The following is a 17,967-nucleotide window of genomic DNA, read 5'->3' on the forward strand; positions in this document are numbered from 1 at the left end:
TTCGCACATGATCTCCGTTGCTCGGAGCTTCGCAGCGATTCCGCCGCCGGTTTACAGCGCCCGCACCCCCCCTGCAATGGCCATGCGCCCCCCGCCCCCCATAACCAGTTTGTAGCCTACTCGCCGCACATAGCACATAGTGTGTGTTCCTCACTCAGGCACACACACACACAGCGCAGCAGCGCAGGAGGATAAAAACATGACATGCATCCAGTGAAGGCCCTTTTTGGATTGTAATTTAAAAGTCTGTGACGAAAAAAGAAAGAGACATTTTATTAAGTTTTTATTTGATTAAGTAGATTTCGTCTCGTCTTTTTTCGTCAACAAAAAATGCGTGTAAATTTCGTCACAGTCAGTGTTAAGGGCATTGATTTCGTCTCGTCTTCGTCTCGTTTTCGTCATGAAAAAAACCATCGTTGACGAATATTTTTCGTCTCGTCTCGTCTGACGAAATTAACACTGCTCTAACGGTCTTATTCATTTGTTTCTTCTTCCAATTCAACTTCTTGTGTGATTATGTACTTTTGTTCGTCTCGATACTTTATGTTAAGATTTTGTGTGCAGATCTTTGAATGACTGGGTCTGAAAGTTGTCATTTGCAGCTTTAAGTGATGGATCCTGTTGGAGAGAAATGGGCTGCAAGTAAAAAAAAAACAGAGAGAGAGAGAGAGAGAGAGAGAGAGACAAAGTCTTCTGTACATTAATGAAGATGAAAAACCTTGCCTACACACACCTAGTCAATACAATAAGTCACCACAACACAAATAATAGATCAGCCAGCTGATAGTTCAAGTGATACCTGATTGGTTACTGTCAGGAAAATGTTTGGGGCCTGTGTGAAACAATCCAGAGGTTTTGCACATGCAGAAGTGAAGGTAAAATCAGTGCCACCAAAACAATTGTATGCCTTTATATATATATATATATATATATATATATATATATATATATATATATATATATATATATATATATATATATATATATATATATATATATATAATGATAATTGTTTATGTTTGTTTTTATCTCCTGGAGTTTGATTCCATGATGTCTGCTCAAAATAATTGATTTGTAAATTTTGTAAATTCAAACTTGACAAATCAGAGTACAGTCATTTATCTCAGCAACCAGCGGTAACTTAGAAACACACTCCTACTAGTTCCTGTTGCAAAAAAGGGGGTTGGTGAAATAATTATTACATCTAAACTCCCACTTTATATTTTCTTATGCTGGAAGTGTGTAGGAGCGTGGAGCCCCCTGGTGGCCACAAGACCCCACACAGCTCCACCTGCACTCCATTCACCAGCATGATTAAAATGTACATCAACAGTTAGAGAGCAGGATTTTAACAGACTTTATTAAATTCTATATTAGTTGATTTCATTTCACACATGTGACTAAGTCTCAGATTTATTATTAATACGTTTTAGCTTTAATTCACTGTAGATTTTTGCTCTCTGCTTATCTCTTTCTCATGGTTTATGTTGTGCTTCTGTTTCCTTTCGTTTGTTCTTTGGACACGAATCATACTACAAACAATAAATATAAACATTTATGGGAAAAAAATGCTTCAGGCCACCTGCTGATGTGGCAGATTAAAAAATAATAATAATACGAAAAGATCAGAAAGAAATCACTTTTATTTTGGATAGATCAGTTCAGACAGTACAAAAAAAGATGCAAAACAGAGGCATTTTACTAAAAACAGTCCAATTCAAGTAAGAAAATAGTCCTTTAAATGCATAAGTGACTGAGGTTACATTTGGATGAGGGTAGCCTGTGCATTTCTCTGCTGAAGTTCAACACTTGTGGTGTTACCGGGAGTATCCAGTCTAAAGGAGCGATGCTGTCGTTAAGGAAACGGCCTCCGTGTGAAGGGAGGCTCTTACAGATTAAACTCTAGTTGATGGAAATGTGTCGGCTCTTTCTACGCAAATGTGATGAATACAAGGGACAAACCATGTCGGCTTCTTTATAATCCACAATGCAAGTTATTTCTATCGTCCACATCCAGGAGGCTTACCACCTCATCTTTCTTACGCACATCAAAGGGTTTTATCCTCCATTTATATATTAACTAACAGTTTTCTTCAGCTTCGGTAATTGTTCAAATGCTTACAGGATGATGGTTAGTATTTAGTATTGCATGCAGAGTATGGGTGCACAATTAAAATAAACTTTTTTTTTTAAAATGTGGCTTCCTCCTCCAGACCAGAAAGTGTCGCGTCGCCCCGAGCCGAACTGAAACATGTAAGCAACGGCATCTGATTCAAAGAGTACAGGTTTAATGTGAAGGCTGATTGTTGATTATATTTGTCTAAAAGGTTCCACTAGATCTCTAAAAAAAGAAAACACAAAGTAGAACTAACAGTAGTTGTTTTGCACATCAAACAAAATGACAGTTTAAAATTCAGAGGTTTTATTTTTTTTTTTAAAACATGGAGGCAGGGAGGAGGGTGGTGGTGGTGGTGGGGGCCTTTCATGCAACTTTGCCCATCAACACCAGAGAATCCACACAGCGCACCGACTAAAACCTGTGGTCTTGTTTCTGAGAAGTTAAAAGTTCTGATTTAAAGGTTTACACATCAGGGCTGAAACCAACATTCAGACATTTCAGCCACATCCAACAGTATCAAGTCTACACAGTGGGAGTTGGGTATGTATATTTAGAAAATATATATACTATATAAACAGCCGTGCCTTCTCCCTGCGCCTCCTGCAGTCACTTCATCCTGCCGTCTTTACTTCATGTCACAAGTTAGTATCATAGAACAATGTACACACCGCTACACAACAAGTCCCCTTCTAACAACAGCACAGATGTGTTCATCCATCAATACGCAGCTGTTCACATCTCTTCAATAACTTATAAGAATGATCTGATTTTCTCCGTCAGGCTTTTTAACCGACTATCTTTGGGTTTGGGCTGTTGGTGTTTGCTCTTTCCTGACGTGGGGCAGTGTGAGGTACGTGTCTATAGTCAGTGTGTTACCTGCAGCAGGTTTGGTTCAGTGCACTCCCAGTTTTAACAAGCAGAAGGAGCACGGACGCTGCCGAGGACGACGGGATAAGCAGGAAAAAAACAAATCTCACGGAAAAAATATCAGATTAAGTGTAGCATTTATTTTGAAGAATTTACACACCTTTATTTTGTCGTCAAACAGCCCGGTCCTTTGGAACGACAAACACACGTATGCTTAGGAAACTCATTACAAAGGAAGGCCTGTCTGACAGCAAGATCAAACTGTGAGGATTTTCAAAATAAAAGCAAACACTTTAAATGATACCAGCTTTTATGGCATGTTTTTAAAGTGGCTGAGACAGATCCACAGTATCAGCGCTCCTGCTGCCTCTGCACTGAAGTGAGCTGATCTGAAAGAAGTGACAGTGACGTTTATCAGTAACGAAAAAAAAGAAAAGAACGGTTGGCTGAATCAGTACGACTAGCAACGTGAATGTGGACCCTGACAACTGGAAATGTATCTGAGGTAACAGACTCTGGACAATAAACAGGAGCGGCTTGGTGAAGGTGTTGAGTGAGATGGAGACGCCGTCAGGCCTGTACGACGCCTCCAGACAAACTCAGTCTGGTCACATCTTGGTCTCTCTGGTGACGTCACACTGAACTGGTGTCGCTGCTTCTTCAACTAAAGCTGCGTTCACACCGGACCTTTTGTTTTTCGACAAAAGCGACGAGTTTACATGTTAAGTCAATGCAAACGAGCGATTGAGCGTTTAATCGCCCAATAAACGCTCTGTCGCTCGGAGCCCCAGCGTTCTTTCGCTCTGTCCCTCGAGATGAGAAATCCCAACTCTCCACCCGTCAGTCGCTCGTCGCTCAGCGCTGATTGGCTGCCGTGATCCCGGTGGTGCCGGTGTAAACAGAGACACATGGCAGTGGGCATGACGTCATCAAAGCCAAAATGCGAGTCTGTGGCTCTGTGACAAATTGACGAGCGGCTGCAGCTGAGCGACGGAGCGTTTTATTCGGAGCGAAACGAGCGACAGCGACAAAAATAAAAGGTCCGGTGTGAACGCACCTTTAAAGGAATCGTACGCAGGATTATGGAGAAGCTACTTTCTCCTTGTTTTGGTCCAGATACATTAAGCTGGATGATGAAAACCCTCATGCAGTAGCTCTGGAACAAAATACATGTTAACTACTTGTTGACCTGACTAACAGACCATCATCCCCACTTCATCCACACCTGCTGCTCCATCCAGAGGTGGGGGGTGGGTGGGGGGGCGTCTACAGCTACCACCGTCACACACACCAACTATTACATATCATACTGTTGGCTGCTCTGACTGGGGGTGAGTAGTGGCGGGGGGGGAGGGGCGGCTTCTTCTGAGGCGGGGGGCGGCGGGGGGGCCGGGGACACATTAGGGTTAGCTGCGCTGGGGGGGTTGGCTTCTGGGGCGGCGGGGGGGTCGGGGGTTGTTGCTGCTGCTGCTGTTGCCGTTGTTGCCGTGGCGGCGGCGGGGCTGCTGTCGGCCGGTGGGGGGGGCATGCTGTTGCTGCTGCTGCTGCTGTCGTCGCTCGGGGTGCTGCTGCTCGGGGTGCTGCTCTCCCTGGGGGGCTCGGGGGGAGGGGTGGCTTTGTCGGAGGCCGAGGAGGAGGAGGGGGGGTCGGACGGAGGAGGAGGAGCAGGGTGGGGCTCTGAGGAGGCTTCTGCAGCCGCCGCTTTATCTGGGGAGCAACACACACAGATTTACTTTAGTAGAAATTAACGTCTGGACATCAGAAATTCTCTTTAAGGATATGTCCCATAATATCAGCCAACTGATTTTATCTACCCAATATTAGCATTATAATGCCGATAAAGTAAAGACTAGGGCTGCCCCTGACCAAAGATTTTCTTGGTCGACCAGTAGTCGCCATTTATGGCGATTAGTCGACTAATCAACTTCAAAGATCTAACTATTCAAGATTTAAAGGGAGAGTTCAATATTATACAGAGCTACGCTACGGAGGCTCATGGGATTTCTTGGTTTCCCTCATCAAACTCATCAAATACACAATCCAACAACTCCACAACGCTCTGGTGGACAAGTTGTGACCTGCACATTCACCACGCTATGAGATAATAACACAACGTTACCAGACAGAGTTGTTTTAGAGGGAAATGCAGAGACTGTTTGATGAAAAACTGTCCCTGAACACAACGCACATCAGTGGTTTTGCATGAATTTCCCTCTAAAACAACTCTGTGTGGTAACGTTGTGTTATTATCTCATAGCGTGGTGAATGTGCAGGTCACAACTTGTCCACCAGAGCGTTGTGGAGTTGTTGGATTGTGTATTTGATGAGTTTGATGAGGGAAACCAAGAAATCCCAGGAGCCTCCGTAGCGTAGCTCTGAGCAGCTCACGGCTCTGCTCCACCGTTCTAAAAATAGCTTGCACCGACAATTAAAGGTAATGAACCTACTGCTCTGACTATAGGGATTATGGCAATGGGCCAATTTGCCAAAATGTTGAACTATCCCTTTAAATCAAAGCCAAACAAATCTAACACCCACCTGTTGCCACTGGTGGGGGCATGTCTTCCTCCTTGGTCCCTGAAGTGGTGTTAGCTGTGGCTTTAGCATTAGCACTGCTCTGCTCTGCAGCCTTGTTCGCTGCAGCCTCCTGCTGCTGCTGCTGTTGTTGTTGTTGTTGTTGTTGTTGTTGTTGTTGCTGTTGTTGCTGCTGCTGTTGTTGTTGTTGTTGAGCCTGCTGAGCAGCTTTCTCTGCCTGCTCCGCTGCCTCGCGCTCCCTCTCCTCCGCCCTGCGCCGGGCTGCCTCTTCGGCGGCGGCCATCTCTGCTGCAAGCTTCTCCATGTCCACCTCCACCTTCTGGCTGCACAGCTGCAGACACCACAAACACTAGAGTCAACACAACTCAGCTCTCTATGAAAAGGTTATGTGACTGAATGTGAAGCTAAAAAGGGCAAGAGCAACATATGTTCAAATATATTTAAAGGGACAATGAGGAGTTTTGGAAAAGCGAAGCGTTTTCACACTACATTTATGAGCCTCCGCACCGTGAAATTCTTTGACCGGCGCAAGACAGACTCATGTTTTCATTCATCAAGAATTAAAGTCAGAGGTTGGAAGACGATCACATACCGTCGTAGTTCCCACCATAAACGGAGATTCGGCGGCGTTATTCTCATGACTCGCCACAAAACTGAAAGTAAAGAAACGCTGGTCGGCTCGACCAGCATTTCCACCACCACTAATAATAACAAAATAACGATAAGAGACAAAACAATATATTTATCGAAAATGGGCCCATCAACAAGTGTGGGTAACGTAGATTCATCCACATTAATATGAGACTTTTTTATTGTCGCGGAATTTTTCGTTCTGCCGATGGAGAAACTCCTCGTTGTCCCTTTAAGATTCAAGAGATTCAAGTTCATATTTACTTCAGATTATAAAATAATGAATCAGCTATGAATATTATCCTAGATAATGTATGAAGGTCTGAATAAAGTGTCCTGCTCGCCACATAAGCCTGACTTTGTGTGTGTCTGAGGTTTGCTGTACCCGCTTGAGTTCAGTGTTGAATGAGTCGGTGGTCTCCAGGAAGCGTCTCTTCTTGTCTTGGTGACGATCTTCGATCTGCAGAAGTTCGGCCTCCAGTTTCCTCTGAGGAGCACAAAACAGAGATAGAGGGTGAGGCAGGAGGACTGAAAAGACCGCTGGGCTGCTCCCGGCTCAGATTCTCCCAGTACGAGCCGCGGACCTACCTGGTGCACCATCAGAGACTGGACCTGCCTCTTGAGCACCTGCATGCGGGCGGTGGTGACCACCGAGCGCACGTCGGGCACCACGATCTCACTGAGGATGTCGCTGATGAGCCGGTGGTTCCTCTGGAAGCGAGCGGCCGCCGTGTGCTTCACGGAAAACCCGTCGTCGTAGTCTGAGCAGGAGACGGAGGAGAAGACTTAATGATGGAGGAGGTCAACGGGCCACTTACACATCGATGATTCCATTCAAACTATTGCAACTGTTATCAGTGAAAATCCAACAAAAATAAAAAATAAAACAACCAGTAATTTCTTTGTTGTGTAGCACAGCTGTTTATCCACATTAAAAACTTGCCATCAGGGTCTTCAGCGGGCTGGATGCTCATGTATGGCTCGCCTTTGTCCATACGACTCTGCCGCTGCCTGCTCTCCTCCTCCATCGCCGCCTCGGCTCGGTTCTTGGCGTTGATGTAAGCCAGGTAGGCTGGGGAATTGTGGTAGGCCTTTAAAGAGTCGTTATACTCAATCTGAGAGAGGAAAGGAGACAAGAGAAAAAAATAAGATGAGCAACGGGCCGCTTTCTACAGCAAAGAATCTTGTCCCTCATGTTTTTATACTCTTTTGAATACCATTTTGCAAACTGCAAGTGGGCTATCATAAGGCTTTTAGGTGGCTAACTGTATAACTGTTCCTTAGGGATGCACATCTAGAACTTTTTGCTGGCCGATAGGCGACACTCACTAACCGATAGGATTAAAATGCTCTATTAAACGTCTGTGACTAGTGCCGATCGGCAACCTGACCCTCTATCAGCGATCAACAGTGTTTGTTTTTTCTATAAAAACACGAGGGGTGCCCCCGACCAAAGATTTTCTTGGTCGGCCAATAGTCATCATTTAGGGCAATTAGTCGACTAAGTCTTTCTGTAACAGTCTGTAGCAACATCGGGAAGTCGCTTTTGACAAACAAGAACTGACAGCATATTGAGTTTGACTTAATTTTGACAAGACATAGCTCCAAATGTTTGTTTTTTACCTGCGACCAATCGTCCGATGAAATTTTGGTCGACTAATGCTTGGTCGACTATTTGGGGGCAGCTCTAAAAATCACACGTTGCTACAGCTGTGCAGCCACATCCAATGTGGAGGTTCTGCAGGTGAGTCAGCTGGAGAGCATATCGCCGTCCTTACAGGCGATGCACTTTCAGTTTGTATTCTTGTAGAACAGGTGTGTTGTATCATAAAATATCACAGTTTTCCACCTCTGTGATTAATATTTTTTTATCCATGATGCCCTGTGAGCTTTGGGTCCCTCTGACTGATTGGCGAGTTGTTGTTTGTGCCAGCGGGTGAAACTAATGTTGACAAAGTGATGGTTTACGATCGGGGGGTTTGTCGTTGTGTTTCATTTTTTAATTTACCGGATGCTCGGTGCGTTTGACTTCCTGTGTGGGGCGATCTAATCGAGGTGGATCGATGCGTGACGGACGGCTATGACGGACTGGAGACGCATCGCAGACGGACTGTGGCGGAAATGCTTTGACTTGAATGGATGCAAACGGCCACAGTGCAAAATGGACATCCTGCTCAGTGCGGACGAGCGTCCCCTAGGGCTGGGCGATATGGACCAAAAGTCATATCCCGATATATTTTGTCTGAATATCGATATACGATATATATCCCGATATTTTTCCGCAAAGTGAAAGCAAATGTTCAGTCAAAGTTAAAGCCAAATATGACAAGTCACAGGTAGTTTTATTGAAACCGGCTATTTCAGAACAGTTGCAAAATCAAATGAATAAATAATAAACAGGTTTCTTCATCTGGTTCATGAATAAATGTTCAGTTGCTCAAATAACAAAATATAAACATAAATAGGCCTACTGCCTGACAAGAGTACCTTTTTTTGAAATCAAAGTAATGGAGTAATGGATTTTAGAAGGCGTGATTCCATAAGGCCTCTTCTAAGATCAATGTTAAAAGTTGGCTGGAAATTTGAAAATATTGTCATTATCATGTATAACTTATTACTATAAGACATTTCTGTAACATAAACACCAGCTATAGCAGAGTCTTACAGAAAGGCACTCTTGAAATAAAAAAAAACTATCAATTGTCTGCACTAAAAACTAAATAACTACTACTACTACTACTAACTGCCTTGTGTCTCTGTTATTTCTCAGAGATTTTTTTTTTTAACCTGGAGTCACGTGACGTGCCCCACGTCTTTTTCCGGTCAGTCGTCATGGAAACGTCACGTGACACTCCCACGGTTTGGACCAGAGTGAAAACAAACGTGTGTAAACCATGGATGTATTATATTATCATAGATCCATGGTGTAAACGCGAACCTTACGAGCTGAATCTGGTGAAAGCACCGCGGCTCACAGAGGTCTGGAGCTCTGACGCTGCTGCAGGGGACGACGTGCTAACGGCTAATAACAGCTAACGGCTAACAGCTAACAGCCATGCTACAGCAGCTGACTGAGCCTCTAGAGCCGCGGCTCGGCTCGTTAACGGCAACGAGGTCGACGTGGACTCGGTGCGACTGCGTTCCTCTCGGTCAGCTGGTGAAGCAGCGGTCTGATAAGCATGAATAAAATAGTTAGAGGAGGGGCGGAGCGGAGCGCGGCGAGCAGTGCAGGGAGCTCCAGATCAGCAGCCTGAATGGAGCAAGGATCACAGCGCAAATTTGAACTAGGCTATATCGATATATGCGATATGGTCAAATTCCATATCCCATCAAAAAATATATCGATATATTTTTTATATCGATATATCGCCCAGCCCTAGCGTCCCCTCATGTCCCCTCACGCCCCCTCACGTCCTCTCACCTTCTCGGCCTCGTACTCGTTCAGGTAGTCCTGTTTCTCCTCGTCCGTCAGGTCCCTCCACATGCCTCCGATGATCTTTCCGATCTCCCACAGCTTCAGGTCGGGGTTGGACGCCTTCACCTGGTCCCATACCTTGCATGTGCACGCAAACAAACAAGACGCAAACACGTGCACAAGCAGAAGCGTTTCACACACACGCGCGCACACACACAGACATAACACAAGGTCAATACAAATCATCTGCAGTTCATTGTAAAAAAAATAGTGTTTTCAAGGAGACAGTGAAGGATATAAAAGGAGGAAAAGTGCACAGGAGGGAAAACTACACCCCTACATAAAACACCTAGTGGGCAGATTATCAACTGGCAAAAAAGGTGGAGCACCCAGTGCAAAAAGGGCAGGATGGAACAGAATGAAAGACTTCTAAAGACAGAAGCGCCGGTTTTATGTTTTATGTTGTTTTTTTTGATAAACTTGATCTTAAAGCAGATTTACAGCTGTAAATCTAGAGAAGCAGCCAAGACAGGAGGGAAATGAGGCAAGAGGAGATCATGCTTGCACATGCGTGTTATTCCTCTTTAGCGCTTGACAAACACTGGAGACTACTGTAAGCCAACGGGGATAACAAGAGTGGAAAGTCTCCACTAGATGGTTGAGGTGGTGGTGAGGCGTCATGGCTTGGCTGTCTCCCACCCTCAAACCGCTGCACCTTTTTCAGGGGATGGGAGGACAAGCAGTAAAAGCAGACACCGTGGATGGGTGTCTTACCTTCCTGCTTACCTTCCGGCTGTACCGCATGTAAGGCATCAGTGGCTTGTCTGGAGGTTTGGGAGGCTTTGGGACAGTAATGCCTGTGGAGTTCTGTGAAAGGGGGAGAAAAAGAGAGAAGGGGGGGGAGTAGGAGGGAGAAAAATATAAATGAGGATATAGAAAGGGGGAAGAGGGGGAAAAAAACAAACAAGGGGCAGAGGTTTGGAGAGGGGAAAGAAAAGCAGAGTGTTAGAAAATATCTGCTGTTTACAGTCTGATGATGGTGACATGTAATAATGACAATTCATCACACTGTCTCTTCCAACTGGATAAAAAGTAACTGATAACTGCCAAAGCATTAACATGCATTAACGGATATAAATCAATTTCCACAGCCAACAGTTGCATGGTTCAAAATATTAAATGACGTGACAACTACTGAGATTTTCTAATTGACAATTCAATCCTGCACAGAATGTGTGTTGTTGCTGGAAACGTAAGGATGAGTGACTGCAGGAAGTCAAACATCTGAACAAAATAAACCCATTCCCAGTGAAGCTGTACTGGTTGCAAAACAAGCAGGTGGGCCGAGATGACAAAATATGGGATACGCGTTTTGAAAAAAGTGGCACAAGCGGCCGAGTTCACGAAGCAGCCTCGTGTGATCGTCTGACAATCACACCTCTGTGACGGCCACGTGTGTGTGTGTGTGTGTGTGTGTGTGTGTGTGTGTGTGTGTGTGTGTGTGTGTGTGTGTTGGGAGTCTCAGCGCTCAAACAGAGGCAGGGACGTAGTGAGCGGAATATCGTATTTCATAGCACAAGACATGATGTGAATAAGGACGTTAGAAGAACTGGGTTTGTAAACAGCTGTAAGGATTTAAGCCTGAGCAAATATGAAATAGGAAAATAAGATTTAACCTACTAGAAAGGGGAAAAAAGGGAGAAATCAATATGTGGCAATAAATGCTGATTATAAAGGCAGGCCGCCATAAATAAATCAATGTATGGGAATGGCTGCTCTTTATCCAGCTCTACCTTGAACTATTTACAGAGACCATCAGAAAGAAATCGAACCATTACAAAGCTCAAACTGTTTTTAGAAAGCTGGCTGACTGCTAGGCAGGAAGATAATGGCAATCACAATAACTGATTGATTTCACTTGTTACTGATTTAGAAGTTCCCATTGGTCGTTTTTATTTGATGATTGAACAGGAAACAGTGGACTGGTATTTTTGTGCCTAAATGAGTCGTATACATATTATCATCATTACTTTGTTTAAAGTCGACAACATTTACACTTTAAAAAAAAAGTTTTCTTTTTGGTATAGTGATGAATCATGACTTGGTAGAATGAATTAAAGATCAATTTACAAACACAATCAACTTAACGTTTCAGTGTCAAAATTAATAAAATCAATGACAACAAGATTATATTAGAACACAACCTGTTAGCATCGTGTACTGAGCCTGTGGTCATTTTCACTGTACAAAGAAAGGAGTGGTGGCCATTTAAAAAATTAGAAGATATAAATGAACTAAACTAATCTTATATCTCCACAGCTCCTGATATGGATGTCTACCTGAATTACTACTAATCCAATCACTTTCCTTTTTAAATCCTGATCCTTTTACAAACTCTTCAACTTTGTTTCCACAAACAGCTGTATAGAAAAAAATTTTGTTTTAAATTCCGTCTCTTGATTATTATCATCATCCTCTGTATTCTCCAACTTTATGAACATTTTAATACTAATGGCCTATTTCCACCCCCCCCAGCCCATACCTGTGTATTTAGTCGATGATGACATGTTGCTTATTCCCCCCCTCCCCTTTCTCCTAAACCCCATATCCTCCCTCCATCATTTCATTACCCTGCTGGAGCCTCCGGAGCTCCCTCCCAGCCGGAGGTTGTTGTAGGCCAGATGGCTGTAAGGGTTGTAGCCCACAAACCCAGGGGTGGAAGGCAATTGCTGATGGAAGACAAATGAGACAAAACACGAATGAGAAATGGCTCACAAACAAGAGGAGGAAGAGGGATAAACATAAATAAGTGAAAAGGGAGGGGAAACATGAAAATATGTAGATTTTTTTAATTTTTATTTGTATATTGTTTTGCTTGTTTGTTTGTTTTCCATGGCATCGGCTGTGCAGCAGGCTGCCATTCAGAGCGAGTACACAACATGTGAAACAAAATCAAATGATCCTTTTAAAACATAAGTTGCTTGTACTTTATTATCTGTCTGTTCCATCGCAATTCAACTTAACACACGTTGTGTCCTGCTGCTGAATGTACGGACATGAAAAAGCAACAAAACAAGCATGTTGGTTCCTTCACTGCATAGACATCTGCTGACATTACAATAGCTTAAAGGGATAGTAGCATTTTTTAAAGTGGGGTTGTATGATCTACAAATAGCCCCCAAGTACTTTAATTGCAGTAGAAGACTCTCTGCACTCCTCCCGTTAGCAACGCCAGCCCATAGCCCTGCCCAGAGATTTACAACATACAGTGTTGTGAACAGACCCAAAGAAACGGCCTATTTTTGCGGCCTAAAAGAGGTTTTACCTGAAAAAATACACAGTTCCATTGTTCGCTATAATATAATTTTTTCCAGCCCCTCAAAGTGCAGGAAAAACACAGTTTTTGTTTGGACCTAACCAACTGCTGATCGGCGGCCGTTAACCCTTGGTGGAGGGATACGCGAGTTGGTTAGGTCCAAATAAAAACTGTGTTTTTCCTGCACTTTGAAGGGCTGGAAAAATTGTATTATAGCGAACAAGGGAACTGTGTATTTTTTTTCAGGTAAAACCTCTTTTAGGCCGTGAACATAGGCCATTTCTTTGGGTCTGTTCACAACAATGTATGTTGTAAATCTCTGGACAGGGCTATGGGCTGGCGTTGCTAACGGGAGGAGTGCAGAGAGTCTTCTACTGCAATTAAAGTACTTAGGAGCTATTTGTAGATCATACAACCCCACTTTAAAAAAAATGCTACTATCCCTTTAACTCTGAAATTAGATGTTTAAAAGCTTGACGTTCTATTTAAAAAACAGATTTAAAAAAAAATGTGTTCCCCAGTCACAACAATGCTTTGTAAGAGCAGCGGGCGAAACTTGAACCCATCTGTGCGAGACTCTTCAGTACGTGGCGGTATGACGGGAGAAGGCAGGAGTGAAAGCGATGATGGGAAGCTGAACAACTTCTGTGTGTTCAGACAGAAGAAATTAAATCAAAGGAATAAAAATAAAGAGGGAGTAAGACAGCGTGAAAAGAAAGATTTAAAAAAAAAAGGAACCAAAAAGAGTGTGCTACGGTGCACCAACAACGGCCAACCCTGGCAGCTAGACGGTTAAGTGGGACTGGAACCGAGAGTTGTGCACTTACTGTTGTTGGGGCCGGGGGAGGGGGAGGGGCGTAGGATGGTCGTTCTGTGCAAGAAAGAAAAACAAGTACCATTAGTCAGATATTACTTCAACCCGCGGCATATCACTTGTATATTCTGGGAATATTTTTTTGCTGCATAACAATCCCTCCACGGTCTGCCGCCAGCACATCCGATGGCACATCCGCAACCTCGGCCCAAAACGTTCACGTTGTGTAACAAAGGAGCACGACGACAGGGTGAACCTAATGCTGCGTTCAAGACAACTCGGAAGTCGGAAAAAAACGAGCTCCGAGTTGTAAAAAAATGAATTGAACGGCGTCGAACTCGGAAATTACAGGTCGGAAGCTCGGGTATCATATCAGAGCTCCGACTTTCCGACTTGACGTCACTACAACATCAAAACATGGCAGCCCTCGTCTTAAACGGTGAGAATTTAGACATTTTAATTTATTTGTTGAGGTTTGAATGCATATTTTTGTGTATTATTGCAATAGCCTATATGAAATACATTTATATTAAGCTGTGATTGTTGTATGGTGTGAAATTGTGGTTCTCGTATGTGACGAAATAAGGTTTAACTGTTATCAAGGCTGTAACATTATATGTGCACTCATCTGCAGCGTCTCCTCTCCTCCAAAATAAGCATCATTTACTGCTGCATTGATTTTTACTATTCAGTTATGAGCCACAATAATACGCCAAACTTCCTTCAGGTATCCATGTTTTTTTTTCTCCCAAGTTCCTGCAGCGTGAACGCAATGATGTCGGAAGTCGGAAATTTTCGAGTTGGGAATCCCGATCTCCGAGTTGTTATGAACGCAGCATAAGACCAGCAGGAGGACTCAACTACTGTGTTACCATCAGTAATGAAGTACTCCATTGTTTCAACGTCAGAGAGGTGTTGATGAATGAGCAGATGTACCAATGTTGAATATTTTTAAAACCAAAGACTGCGTTGATGCATGTATTCATTCTGATTAAAAAAAACAAAACAACTAATATCACTACATCCTCCAACAACAGTGAACAGCTGAATCCCTGCTGTGTGTATGAGTTAACATTAGGAGAGTTCCCTACACCACAGAGGAACAACACTTTGACATCCATGTAGACAGGAAGGTCAGAGAAATTCTAAATATTTTATGATCATATTTGTATTTTTTGTTTATTTAGATGGGACAGCAGCGCACATTGATGAACGTACAAGTATGTAAAAATACCAGATTGTAGCCCATAGTACCATTTACATAAAAACAGTTTCAAACACTGCAATACATATAATAGAAAAGAAAAAAAGAGCCAACAATGGAGAAGAAGAAGACCATATTATTTTGAAACCAATCAGCTCATAATGTCACTGGCTTGGAGGAAGTCAACAATATGATATTCCTATTGTCCCAACCACTCACATGAAAACAAAACAAAAAAAGATGTGTAAAACCGGACAGTATAACAACTGATAATATAATGTTTCTCCAGTGCCACTAAAATTACAGAGTGCAATGAATGAAAGCAAAGGGAACCGGCTACTGGTGGTTTACTACAATACAAACCATCATGCTATGAACAGGAACATAACCACCAGCATCGAGTCGACCTACGCCACTGTTAGTAAAATGCATGTTTACGTTACTTACTTGACATCTTGACTGTAGAGTTAGAGAAAACTGCTCATTCTTATACTGGTTGACCTGAAAGAGAACACATGAGAAAATACAAATCAATCACATCAGTTGAATTACAGACTACAATAGAAATGCTTGTTAAGGAAAACGACAATAATAATCCGGGAAATAATTGAACTGAAAATGACTGAGTACCGCCGGTGACCATTGATAACAACAACGGCTGACGGGGCCTAGGAAGCTAGCATACCCAGCCAGGCCTGCTAGCTAAACTAGCTAACACAAAGGGGCCATTTGTCCTGTGATAATGATACTGAGGCTGTTATCTAACTTGTAAAATGTGTGTTAATTTGAAACAGTATTATGAAAAGACAACACAAATTTACACGGGCCGACCGCCACTTCGGTGTGTGTGCAGCGCCGGTAGTTTGAATAAAGCTCGAGTCGCCGCTGAAGCTAAAGTGAGGGACAATAGCAGCTCCCGCTAACTCCGCACATGGAGGTGATTAACATGACTAGCTAAATCACCGAAAGGCAAAGGAAACATATTTTGAGGGATTTTAAAACACAGGCAATGTGGCATCATTTCACATTTCAAGTAATTGCGCTGAAAACAACGTAAATGTACTCACTGGGTCGTCCTTTGTTCCCTCTGTGGAGCCGCCTAGTAATCCGCCTTTCTCACATACACCGGAAGTACTGTCCTTGCTCGCGCTGGGCAGCGGAAGTGGTGTTTTCAGAATAAAGTGCAGTCGCTGTAAACGCACTGCTGCTGCTGCTGCTGCTGCTGCTGCTGCTGCTGCTGCTGCTGCTGCTGCTGCTGCTGCTGCTGCTGCGCCATGAATCCATTCAGTAGCCTCGCCCTCGGATATATAAAAAAAGATAAACATTTTCAAACTTATGGTTGACTGCTAATGGTGGAAACAGATTCCCATTAATGGAGCAATGGAGTCTAAATCCAAAACCATAAAAAATGAATCAAAATTTGGTTAGAGAACACATGGATAAAAAGAAGGAGTGTGCAACTGGGGATAGGATATTAGCACCTTCTTTTGCATTCCAGTCAGCAGTTCATTGTCAATGAGCTAGCCTGTAAGCTGGAAAGGATTTGGGATAGCATTTCAATTTCTGTAGGCTATGAAAAGCAAGATATTGGAATTTTCAAATTCTGAAATAACAACCCTATAGCCTACATTTGTAGTTAGCAAATTGTTTTTCACAGTGCAATGAGTAGTGTGGATCACCAAATTGCAAAAAAAAAATCACTTCACTATCAATAATAACATTGACCTCTTGGTGCAAACAGGTAGGATCCTTGTTCTGTACACTGGTGTCGGGACATTGTCATCCTGTTATTGGACCTGGCCAATCTTTAGATGTCCATGGAGCAAGTAGCCTATACTGTTGGAAAAACTCAGCACTTTGGCAAAGTTGAGTCTCTATCCAACTCAGTGGATCCACACTCAGCATCCAAAACTGCCATCCTCTCCGTCACAGAGCAACCAATCACGAGTCTGGGAAGGCTTTTTGTCTGCCACCGTTTGGGGGAGGAAACAGCAAAGATGATGATCATCAAAGATGAAGTCAGGCCTACAGGTTTACCCAAGGAGTGTTTTAATTCAGCTAAAAATCTAAATCCCCTGGTCTGTATTTCTATAATATTTAGATGTTGAGGTTAAGTTTGAACGTGTGAAAAATATTAAACAGACGACGTGAGAAGGAAGTGGTGCAACACTTTAACCATCTGGTCTGACATCTGAGCTAAAGGTTGTATAAAGTATTGAATGTAATTTAAATTTTAACTGTCCTTTTTTGCTAAAAACCCTTGTTTTTCTGATTAAAATAGCAGAATAAGGTGATGTATCTTTGTGGGTTCATCAGTACGAGCCCTTCTTTAATCTAATTGCATGAAATAGGCTAGCTTGATGTTGAGGTTGAGGTTAAGTTTGAGCATGTGAGAAATATTCAACAGACGATGTGAGAAGGAAGCGGTACAACACTTTAGAACACGTACGCTTTGTTCAGGAGTTTTATTCAACCATAAAGTGAAACAAACTTTCCAGCTGTGGTCAAAAGCTGCAAATTCAATAACCAGGGTTCAACCAAAGTTCAGTCAAGTTCAGTGTCACATGAAACCCATATGGAAAAAAAAAAACCCACAATAAGCAGATCACAGTTATGAAACTTTCCAACATAGACTTACTGCAGTATCCAGTCTGCCCTAAATCAGTAGCAAAACAGAGATTGTATTGTAAAGTGTACTGTAAATAATCACTGAAGCTCTTGGCAAGACTGGTAAGTTAGCTTTCATGTACCAAAATACCATATCCCAACTTGCAAAAAGCAGATTTGATCTATAAATTTGGCAGCAGTAAGCAGATTTTCTCACCTTTGGAAGGAATCAGTCTGTATTTTATCATACATGTCAAACAAGTTGCTTATTTTCATTTGCGTTATCAAATATGCGGTAACACTTTACAATAAGGGTCCCTTAATTAACGTTAGTTAGTACATTATTAAGTATTAATATAAACTAATGTGTTAATTAATGCTGAATAATGCATACATAATGATAACTAATTACATTATTCAACTTTTAATGTATTAACTAACTTTGAGTAGTAAACATTAA

General features: G+C 42.7%; 1 protein-coding gene across 2 annotated transcripts; it reads right to left on the reverse strand.

The window, feature by feature from the left end:
• Nucleotides 1-1,625: 1,625 nt before the first annotated feature.
• Nucleotides 1,626-16,037, reverse strand: LOC310990619 (SWI/SNF-related matrix-associated actin-dependent regulator of chromatin subfamily E member 1-like). 2 transcript variants are annotated; one of them, XM_083978079.1, is made up of 11 exons: nucleotides 15,968-16,037; nucleotides 15,348-15,401; nucleotides 13,710-13,753; nucleotides 12,197-12,295; nucleotides 10,353-10,433; nucleotides 9,573-9,704; nucleotides 7,095-7,266; nucleotides 6,740-6,912; nucleotides 6,537-6,638; nucleotides 5,525-5,852; nucleotides 1,626-4,693 (listed from the first exon to the last, which is right to left on the reverse strand). In XM_083978079.1, the coding sequence occupies exons 2-11, from the start codon at nucleotides 15,352-15,354 to the stop codon at nucleotides 4,284-4,286; spliced, it is 1,548 nt and encodes a 515-aa protein (XP_083834205.1). In that variant the 5' UTR covers nucleotides 15,355-15,401; nucleotides 15,968-16,037; the 3' UTR covers nucleotides 1,626-4,283. The 2 variants fall into 2 exon arrangements, with proteins under 2 accessions (XP_083834205.1, XP_083834204.1); XM_083978078.1 differs by having other exon boundaries at nucleotides 10,341-10,433.
• Nucleotides 16,038-17,967: the final 1,930 nt, after the last annotated feature.

This window comes from Trachurus trachurus, assembly GCF_905171665.1.
Source record: "Trachurus trachurus genome assembly, chromosome: 8".
In the NCBI taxonomy this organism is placed as follows: Eukaryota; Metazoa; Chordata; class Actinopteri; order Carangiformes; family Carangidae; genus Trachurus; species Trachurus trachurus.

Coding starts and splice junctions, on each gene's coding strand:
- LOC310990619 (XM_083978078.1), bottom strand. Junction 12,296..13,709: donor CTCCCCCGGCCCCAACAACA/GTAAGTGCACAA, acceptor GTCTTCCATCAG/CAATTGCCTTCCACCCCTGG. Junction 5,853..6,536: donor TCAACACTGAACTCAAGCGG/GTACAGCAAACC, acceptor TGGTGTCTGCAG/CTGTGCAGCCAGAAGGTGGA.